The sequence below is a fragment of the Lactuca virosa genome, chromosome 5 (assembly GCF_052849685.1).
Source record: "Lactuca virosa cultivar CGN04683 chromosome 5, Lactuca_virosa_CGN04683_v6, whole genome shotgun sequence".
Classification (NCBI taxonomy): Eukaryota; Viridiplantae; Streptophyta; class Magnoliopsida; order Asterales; family Asteraceae; genus Lactuca; species Lactuca virosa.
In genome coordinates, this window is record NC_136430.1 from 240,650,592 (window position 1) to 240,661,959 (window position 11,368).

General features: G+C 34.1%; 1 protein-coding gene and 1 long non-coding RNA gene across 2 annotated transcripts; one reads left to right on the forward strand and one right to left on the reverse strand.

The window, feature by feature from the left end:
- Positions 1-5,603: 5,603 nt before the first annotated feature.
- Positions 5,604-10,079, reverse strand: LOC145115171 (putative E3 ubiquitin-protein ligase LUL4). The gene is made up of 3 exons (XM_079051396.1): positions 9,459-10,079; positions 7,367-7,889; positions 5,604-5,862 (listed from the first exon to the last, which is right to left on the reverse strand). The coding sequence occupies exons 1-3, from the start codon at positions 9,926-9,928 to the stop codon at positions 5,761-5,763; spliced, it is 1,095 nt and encodes a 364-aa protein (XP_078907522.1). The 5' UTR covers positions 9,929-10,079; the 3' UTR covers positions 5,604-5,760.
- Positions 10,053-11,077, forward strand: LOC145115172 (uncharacterized). The gene is made up of 2 exons (XR_013711464.1): positions 10,053-10,105; positions 10,560-11,077. It is a non-coding gene; the product is annotated as an uncharacterized LOC145115172 (long non-coding RNA).
- Positions 11,078-11,368: the final 291 nt, after the last annotated feature.

Below are 11,368 nucleotides of genomic sequence, written 5' to 3' on the forward strand. Positions count from 1 at the left end.
ACAAAAAGATGAAGCTTTTATGATACTTACGGTTTTTTTAAGGACCAAAGAGCCATTTTTGTATAAAATAGGTCTTTATGATATTATGGTTTTAAAAAGGGCCAAAAGAGTAATTTTTTCACAAAATGGGCTTAAATTGGGCCTTCACGGTTTTATGGGCCAAATTTGGAAAAATTATGACTTTTGTGGACTAAATTGTCATTTTAAACAAATTTGAGCCAAAAATGTTGTTTTTCGGTTAAAAAGGGTTGAAATTGCCGATTTTATTAAATTGGGCCGAAAATGTCAATTTTTATATAATTGGGCCGAGGATGTCAATTTTCATAATATTAGGCCGAAAATGTTACTCTTAACAACAGTGGGCTAAAAATGTCATTTTAATTGAAATAAGCCCATAAATGTAAACTTTTGGTCTTAAGGGACCTAAAGTGTCAATTTTATCAAAAAGGTGCCTAAATTGTAAATTTTCGGCTTAATGGGCCGAAACTGTCATCATTACAAAAACTGGGTTTTTTATGTCATTTTGGAAAACAATCGAGCTAAAACAAACAATGTAATAACAAACTAACTAAATACATCGATTACATGATTATTGGGCCTAATACTTACATTTCATGTTATTGGCCTTAGTGGTCCATTTGCATGCTTATTGGGCCTGGAGTATACATTACATGTTTATTGGGCCTTAGTGGTCCATTTACATGATTATTGGGCATGGACTATACATTACATGTTTATTGGGCCTTAGTGGTCCATTTACATGCTTATTGGGCCCGGACTATACATTACATATTTATTGGGCCTTAGTGGTCCATTTACATGCTTATTGGGCCTGGAAATAACTTACATGTTTAGTGGGCCCTAGTTGTCCTTTTACATGTCTGTTGGGCCTCATACATTCACATACATACTCGTACTTTTCAATCATAAAACGTACACGGAAACATTATACATAACATAATACAATATTCACGTAAACTCAGTTAAGGATCTAGTGAGACATGTCGGTTGACACCTCTCGAGTGTACAATCGTAGCCTGTAGTTATAACCAGAGTCTCCTGGAGGGAGAGCGAGAGTTTGTGTATAGATCTATACGGGGTGACACCCCACACCTGAGCTGTTCGCTACAGTTAGACTAGGCCAGTCTAGGGTGACAAACCTTACCTTAAACAAGTCGGCGCCTGAAAACGCCACGACAGGCGAATTCGTCATAATCAAGTATGGTTAACACGGCTCACATAGAGATTCTCTCCATCATAAATTTACGGAATACATATAAAATCTTGTCGGATTTTCTGGGGAATCATACAGTTAAACAATACCTTCTACTTACAACAGAAATACAAGATTTTTATCCGGATTACATCTTTATATACGCTCCAAAAACAGAAAACACGCATGCATTAATACTTGATTTTGATACATCACTTTCAAACCAATTTACAGAAAATATCGGATTTTCTGGTGTTTTACGAACAATACAAAACTTTTTATTCAAACATGCTTATGAACTCACCAACATTATCTATGTTGACATTTTCAAAATAACTTGTATTCTCAGGGAATCGTTAAGCGGAAAGGTCAACAAGAACATGTGGAATTTTTCGTATTTTGTTATCATCATACATTGAATATTCTGGCATGTAATCTATGATACTATACTTGATGTAAACAATGTTGGTTGTATTTTGATATGTATGATGATGGTGTTGTCTTGTTTCAATTATATACATTGTGATGATATTACAATATGAAGTCACCCAAGCCCCCGGACGTTTCCGCCGTCTGGTTCGGGGGTGTGACAGGATGTAAACCATGTTCCTTCCTGATGCAACAAAACTTGATACTTGAAAAAGGAAATAAATAACCATGCGTTGATGCAAGTAAATATTGTCGGTTTGTTGGTAAAGTGTTGTCTCTACAAGCTACTAGACCAGATCTCACATATGTCGTGAACGTTCTAATTTAATTTGTATCGGATCCACGACAAGATCACTTAGATGCAATGCAGCAATGAGGGTCTTGAGATATCCGAAAGCTACTCCTGGACAAGCTGTCCTGTTTCCTAAGCAATGAGGAACTAATCTCATTGCATATTGCGATGCGGATTGGCTTGGATGCCCATATACCCGATGATCTCGAACAAGATATGTTCTACTTTTGGGAGGAGCTCCAGTCTCGTGGAAATCAAAGAAACATGTGGTTGTTTCTCGATCTTCTGCTGAAGCACAATACCGAGCAAGGGCTGCTACAATCAGCAAAATAATCTGGATGCAGTGGTTTCTAAACAAACTTGATGTCAAACAAATTGGGCCCACACTTATATACGGTGATAATCAAGTTGCTTGCAACATTGCCACCAATCCAGTCTTTCATGAAAGAACTAAACATGTTGAAATGGATTGTTACGTGTAATGTGTGAACGAGTTGATTCACAAGAAATAGTTCCTCTTCCCATTCACACAAAGATGCAAGTAGCATACCTCTTAACTAAGGCTTTGGGTCTACAACAAATTGAGTCCTTAGTTGACAAGCTGGGCATGCAAAGTCTACATACTCCAGCTTGAGGGGGAGTATAGGAATTTAATATCTTATCCTTATTTACCTTTGTATATTCTCCATATTTAGTTCGTGATTTGTCGGCTCCTATTACTCCTAATTCTTAGCCTTCATGTTGTACTGAGTTTGTATATAATCCTTTTCATTGTAATCTGTAAATGTGATCGAAAATATTCAATAAAGAATCAATTTATTTACTATTTGGACTATTTTTTGGCAGCTTCTTGCATATTGATGCACTAATTTCTTTTTCTATGGATCATGGTGTATACAAGAACTGAGAATGCAGGTGGAATGGATAACCAAGAGGCTAGTAACATGCATGGAACCTAACGATGGAGTGCCAAATCCACAAGTAGCACACTTATGAAGATAGAGGAGAATGTGAATGGAAATAGGCACGCTCACCAATAAGACAACATTAACATGCCAAAGCAAAGAGATCAAGGGTGCTCGTGTATAACACTTATGATTTGTAGGCCATCGTAATGTTCTAGAAGTGTTGATCCTACAATGGCTTTAAGGTGATCGCGAGAAACTAACAAGGCTTTCTGCTCCTATAATGGTTCATTTGTTTGCTCTAGAAGACGCACTAAATGTGAAGTGAAGCAGTTTGTGATGACAGTAATCATCATTTTGTGTATCATTCTAGTTCATGTAGTTTCTACTGCCAACCCGAAATATGGAGTGGGGAGGTGTTGAAATTTCCAAAAATACTTTGTTAATAAAATAGATTAATAGTTAAAAAGTAATCATATAAATTAAACAAGAATTAGAAAACGTTGGAAAAAGCAACTTGTAGGTCCAATCCCTTTATGGGAGAAAGCAATAAATGAGGAGGATCGACCCCATTGGCCTATTAATAAGTATTTATTTTGTCCATGGAAACGACATTTCAGCAATTATTTCTTTATTATTTTGTAATTTAAAACCGTAACCTTTGACTCATCGTCTTATGCATGTGATTTTTATCGAGGTTGATGTTATTCCACTAGTTGCACCTAATATATATACTCTCCCTCAAATCATGTTTTAGCTTATTTTATATATATATATATATATATATATATATATATATATATATATATATATATATATATATATATATATATATATATACTTCTCTTTCAAATTTGTACTGTTGACCATTGATTCTCTATTATAATAAGCTCTTTTAGTGGATTAAGAAATGTGGCAAACACGAAGCTCTTTTAGTGGAATTAAGAAATCAGGAAAACAGTTCGGGTTGTTCAAATCACTCACAGGAACCTCTAATGGAATCGGTAAATCCTACAATATATATATATATATATATATATATATATATATATATATATATATATATATATAGTTTTGAAAAGCATGTGTTTTTGAAGAAGTTATGAAGTGGTTTTAAGCCAAAAATGTAGTAGGCAAGAATGAGACAAGTGATATGGTCCCCAATCTACAATTATATGCAGAACAAGATTAACAACAAGCTCAGAAAGTCAATATTATTACTGCACCATATTTTGTATCTTGTATTGTCCTCACCTCTGTAAAAAGCTCTGCAGATGCCCTCTCCCAGTGCTAACTTCCATGCCAAATATTCTCTCCTTCATTTCTGTCTTTCAAATTTTAAATTATAAATAACCCCCCATTCTTATCGCTACAATATTCATGAATCCAACATTCTATACCCTACACATTGGAGACATAGCCCCATGTGATATTCTTTATATTTTGTTTCTTTTACACCCCATTTTGTTTTGTACTATTGAGTATTGACCATGACACTTGGTGTACTGTGTTTTACATGTATTGGGGTACATCTGAGACTGATGTTCATGGAACAAATGTTCCGGGTTTTTTTTCTCCTCCAAAATATGGAATATGGATTCGCTTTCTACTCTCAAAAGACTTAAATCCCCTCCCTTATCATTGAATAATGTTTGACCCTATTTATCATGACCCATATAATAAAGTCTTACTGAAAATATGCCAAATACAACAAGTATGGGACGATTTAGGTCTTTTAATCAGTAAATATGGCTTTAAAAAAACTTTTAGCACCTATCACGGAGTCGAACATGAAAAGTATGACACATTGGACACAAGGGCCCACAGATTGACTACTAGGTCAGCCCCCATGGGTTTCCCGATTCCCTAAATATTCTCATTCATTGCCTCATCTTTTGAAATGTAAATCTAGGGGGGTAAAAGTGATAATAGCTAGTATTAAGGGGTGTAAAGTATAAAAGTTCAACTACTCATGCTTTCTCCCATGAACTTGAAATATCTCCAGACAAGGATAGACAGATTACTAAAAGGCTACAAAGTAAAGAAGACAAACAGAGTAAAAAGAGGATAAAGCAAAGGTTAAATTCCAATCTTAAAGATGAAAAGTATGGTGGTGTTAAACTGGTAACTCCTAAGATCTGACACATAAACACGACAACTAGTCTTTCACTATCAAAAAAAAAGAAAAAAAAAAAGAAAGAAAGAAACTCATCATGTGAACTACTTTACTTCCTTAAGACACTTGGTAAGTTTTTTAAGACTATGTTTTATGAAAGAGAGGATGTCATTTATGTCTTTTATACAAACAATATATCAATATACGCTTCATGTGTCACATTTTTGTATAAGACAGAAAACGTAATTTGTCTTATTGAATCTTGCAACGTTTTTGTTGATTAAGCTCACTTTAAGGTTCATTGTTATAAAAAGGGTTATTCACGTCCTTTCCCAAAAAAACAAATTCTGATGAGTCTTTGTCAAACTTTTTTAGGGTGGGACCCAAATTGCAACGTGTTTCATTGATATCAATAATCACAATCCAATCAATAATCACAATCAAATGCATGTCATAAGCAGTTCTCCGAAGGATGGATTCATTTACTTGACTTTAAGACTCACAAAAATGATTATTGAAATTAAAACTCATTACAAAGTTGGCTGACAATTGAACCCTTGTTTATTTTTAAAAAAGATACCAACCTTAAATCAATTGTGTTACATTATCAAAGGAAAAGAAAAAGAAAAAGAAAAGCAAACCAAAGAAGAAAAGGAAGAAACCATGTTTTGATATCTATACATGAATATTATAACATTAACTACATCACAAGATTGGACAAGAAGAAAAGAATATACTTTGTAACATGTGATTCTTGATTTTCATTAAGAAGAAAAAAAAAAAAAAAGATATATCAACAATCAACTTAACTAATTTTGATCTCCATTAGTTCTTCGATAGGTTGACGACAAATTGGACACTTGTTTGATTGAATTCGCAATGCCTTGGCACACTCGCTACATAGACACTGAAATCGTACATAACGATTAAAATCAAAATAAATAAATAAAAGGCCAAGAAAACATAGCATAGATTCTTCAACAAGTGACCCCTCGATTCTTACAGACTGGTTACTTTTTACTTAATGGACTTAATCTGGTAAGCTATATATGAGTGTTTCTTTTTTATTTAGTGCAGAAAGAATGACTTAATAGAGAAAGTCAGGAAACGATGAGGTATTCCTCATTAAGTCCTAACGGTTGACAAATTCACCCTTAAATTTTTCCTTCGATTTCTCCAAACTTTCCAGAGGGATTTTCAATGATGAAAGAGAGGAGGGCATTCATGGCTTTTGCACTGAGAGATCAAGAGCAAGTTCCTATCCCACTGTTTTTGTAGACTATAATAACGTGATTTGATAACAAGGATGCATATTTGATTATATGTAACAGAAGCATGATTTATAAGGTCAAATGCAGAAAATAGCAACATACTTTCCGTGATTTCTTTATTATAGCATACAACCTTCATTTTATAACATTATTCTTTATATAAGGTTGACTTTTTAAACTATAATGTATTAATTAAAAAAAGATTCTGCGTTTAATGTCATAATTGGTTGATTTTTTAAGTGGGATGCGTTAATTAGAATAAACTGAAAGTGGAATGTTTTAATAGAAATAAATGGAAGTAGGATGCTATACTACAAATAAATCAAATTATTTTGTTATTTCTTGTTATTAGAAAGAATAAATATACATTGTGTATGCATATCCTTTATTAGTCATTAAGAGTCATATGCTTTATCTTTCTACTCTCATCACCAAGGCAATATAGAAAGTATGTAAAATTTAATCATATCCAAATTAATTGTAGGGTTTTATGCAGAAAAGTCCCATTATATTGGGAATTTTTTTGATAAAGTCCTAAAAAAAATTTTAAAAGAAAAGTCCTATTATTTTGTGAAAATCACATGATCTTTCATTTCATGTTAAAATATAGAAAAAAGGACTTTTTCATTAATTTCGGCAAAATGTTAAATAATCGGGACTTTTTGTTCAATTTTTTTTTAGGACTATATCAAAAAATTTCCCAAAATAATAGGACTTATCTGCATAAAACCCTTAATTTTAACTCTAAAATAATCCGTTTGACCTTAAATTCCTAGCAAACCTCCTTTTAGAAATGCAGATCTTATAGTTGTAATACAAGAAATAGAAATGTACTTTCATTGATTTTTTAATTATATTTATAGCATCCTACTTTCACTTTTTCTTATTATACCATTTTACATTCAAAAATCTACCTAATTATAGCAATGTCATATGTCATCCTACTTTCACTTTTTTCCTATCAACATTGTACTTTCAGTTTCTTCTTTTTAAGGCACTCCACTTTAAAAAATCCACCAATCATAACCTTAAACTCATAAATTGTTGTTTATTAAAACACTATAGTTGCTATAAGCCTATAACTGAGTATATTTTTTAAAGTAGAATGTTATAACAAAAACAAAAGTTATCAAAACTTACCATATGCCTACATGGAAGAACAGCAGTGTCCTTAGGTTCTGTCATACATATAACACATTCTTCTCCAGACCCCGTATTATCAAAACTCTCATCGGAATGTCCAATTCCAATTCCGTAGATTTCACGCAACTCATAACGAATTCCATCAATCCACAAAATCTGTCTTATCACTTTAACTTTAAAACCATCCCCATTGTTCTTTTCCAAAACAGCTTGTGTGATTTGCATGTGAGGGGTAGGGGTAGTAGTAGTTGGTAAGGGATCATAAAGATGTTGATTGGGAGATAACAAGGGTAAAATCGTCTCTGCACATATTACAAGTGGAAATATGGATTCCCCGGATGATGGTTTTGAAAGGGAATCCAACTCAAAGAATCCCAAGTCAATTCCAGTCCCTGGTGGTTGTCTGAATTTTTGTCCAGGGCCCTTTGAGAATGGGACTTTTACAGGAAGAAATGCTTCGGGGTATAATGGGGAAAACTTGCATTCAGACTCTTCTTTTGCAAAGTAATAGATTGTCATGCTGTTAGACATCAAGGACAAAAAAGGAAAAACATAATTAGTTTATTTACAAGTTCATAAAGAGTTAATTACACAGATTATCCAAGAAAAGAATGCAACTTTATGGTCCCTAAAATGGATGTTGCTAATCAAGGGCTGTTAACCTGTGTCACTTAGATTTTACATGAGGGTATTTTAGTCATTTTTACCCTCTTCGCCTTTGACATCTACTTTTTCATGAAATATTAGATTTTTGCATAGAAATTTATGAAATCAGAATGCATACTTATTCCTTCTCTTGAGAAGGGTAAATGTGGTGTGTTTTGTAAATGGGATGCAAAATGAAAATCAATACACATGATGTACTTTTTCCATGATGAGGATGAGGGCGTTCACGTCTTTTGCATGATGAGAGATCAAGAGTGAGTCCCCATGCCACCTTTTTGAGTGAGACAAAAAAATGTGTGTTTTTGTAAATTTGACATTAATCTTGTTGAAGCCAAAAATCCATGAAAGTATGAAGATATTTGTTGAATTTGGCAATATATAATAGCAAAACTAACAGATTAACTCTCAAAGATCACAAAGAACAGTAAAAAAAAATACATTTCTATAACCATGAGCAGCTTCAATCAGAAAGACCTTAAAATCTGAGTCCATAATTTCATGAGTTCACTTAAGTGTGGATTAACTTCAAGATACTAAAGTATGAATATCTTTATCCATTTGAAAAGAATTACAAAACAAAACAATGATGACTCAATCTAAGCAAATCATATTGTTGCATAGTGGATTATACCTAGTGTTATTTGATAGATATAGTATATCTGTATATATATAATTAGGGATAAATGATATCTTAATATTAGTTGTCTAAGTTTCCATTATTTAAGTCTTACTTATAAATGGTATCATATTTCATAGCTCTAGCCAATAACTTGACCAAAACACTTATTTTGTAATGCTTTCTTCCCGTTTGTCATCTAAGTATTAGTTTTTGAACTATCCTATAAAAACCTAGCAGGATTTGCAAGATTCTATAACATCTTTAAACACAACACAATATTTTCCATTTGGTTTCTTTTTCTTTCAGGATTTGTGTGTATTTATAATTTACTATACATTGGGTATGAATATCTTGATTATTTTCACACAAACACAAGTAGATAACATGATTATGTTCAAGATTATTGGGCATGTGTTATGGCTATAGTTATCTGTATTCTAGTGAAGTGCTATTAGGGACTGAATAAAAACAGTAAATGGAACAAACTAGCAATAAACCAACTTATGAACAAGTGAACAGTCTATGTTCAATATATAGGCCAATTCAACTAACGATAATTACTCATTCCACTCTATTAGAGAATGATAATAAGCATGCCCAATACATTCCTCAATTGCACAATTCTACCCTGACAAGCCAAATTAGGCCTAACAGTGATACGATTAACGATCCTGTTATTGGTTGCATCAAAGTTTCTAACACAATTGTTCATCAAATGTAAAAGATAATGCATGATCATTTGCATACATAAGCTATATCTAGAATACACAGTAAAGTAGTAACAAATTTACACAGATTACTAACCTCCCATCAAACATCGCATCAAACACGAAGGAAACTAAATGACAATCAGGATTCTCCTCATCGATTTCAACCTTCAATGTATCCTTATGCACGTTAACATGACTCTTAACTTTCTTTGCCTGCTGATGCTCGACATACGCTGGCGGAGGCTGAGGTGGTGGAGCCGGCATCATCGAAGGTAGACGCATTTGTGGCGCCCACCCATAATTGTAATTTGCTTGCTGTTGATTATAAGACCAAAAATTGGGCCTAACATTCATTGCGTTATTAGGGTAACTACTGGCATCGTAGGGGTGGAACACTGGGGGCGTGGGCAGTGGGAGTGCCGGTGGTGGCGGCGGTGGCGGTGGTAGTGGCGGTTGTGGAGCAGAGTAAATATATTGTGGTGCAGAATAAGGGTCGGCGGAAGGTGGGTGTTGATGGTGATAATGGTTGTTTCTTCTTCTGTTGCTGCTTAATGATAAACCCATCGATCTTTCTGCAAAACTGGGGGAGATTGGGATAGGAAATCTAAAGGTGCGTTTAGGGAGGAAAGTCTAGAGAAGAAACAGATCTGGTTTTGGTTTGACGAGAATGGAAGGTTCTGATTTACGACTGCAACAGGGTTGATTTTGTCAGACACGGTTTAGAGACGACATTTCCAAGAGGTTTTTGACTTTATCCCTTGTGATTATCCTCCTACCTCTTTTGCATTGCAAATTGGATCGTATTAAGTTAATTTTAGTTGCGATTAGCTCATGTTGTGTTTGTTTAAAATGTAAATAAATTTTTTTTTTTGCATATTAAGGAAACTAGCTTTCATATGAACGTTTAATAGCGTCCTTTTACCGATTGTAAAAGGTTTAAATGATATTTTGAGGACGTGGCTAGTGGAACGTGAATCGACTAGTGTTGTTCTAATCTTGGTCTCCAAGTTTGCCAAGTCATCCCTGATGGTCCCTCTTATAAATTGAAGGGTACCCTAAATGAGTGTTCCCCACCCACTTTGTTACCCTAATCGTATCATTTGCTTAATACAACCAATTTCGATCTTTTCTGCTTTTGGCTGCTATAAATCAAGAAGATGGCCTCAGAACAAAGCTTCTTTTATGGTGGTTTCAGAGTATGGCATACCAACTGACGAACTTCACGCCATGGAAACGCAAGTGCAGATTGAGGAAATGAGAGATGACATGTGATAGTAGCTAGGCGAGTTTAGGGAGGAATTGTGTACTTGAAAAAGATCGTGACTGTGATAGTTGTTGTTGGAGTTGCAGTGGTGTCGATGATCGGGGTTCGTGGTTACGTTGAATGCTCTGGGTGGGGATTTTGGTGGGTGTAGTTATATCGGTAGGTAGCACGATGGCGATTTTAGCGTTTTTGGGGTTGTCGAAAGTTGTTGTTTGTTTTTTTTGTCTAACTTCTCCATCTGCTAGTATAATATGTATGTATTAGGGTATGTTTTGTTGTTGGTGATTAGGTGTTTTAGGTGATGTTTGTTGGTTATTTGGATTAACGGTGACTTTTGACGATGTTAGGGTTTTTAGAACCATCTTTTTTGGGAGGGTTTGGTAACATGATAACCTCATTTGTAATGTATGGTCACTTCGATGAAGGAAATGAAATCTAGTTGCTATTAACCAATGTTTTCATATGATGTCAGTTAATATTTACTAATGTTGTCGTAGTACCAACTGTTTTGTTAACTGTTGATTGATTTGTTCGTGTGGATTGTACCATTGTTTGTACAGTCAAAGTACCTTGCCATATTTATTTTTACAATCACAAAGAAACATTCATGTTATGTCAAAGTACCTTGACATATATGTTTTACAATCACAAACAAATATTCATGTTATGTCAAAGTAACTTGACATATATGTTTTACAATCACAAACAAATATTCATGCTATGTCAAAGTACCTTGCCAT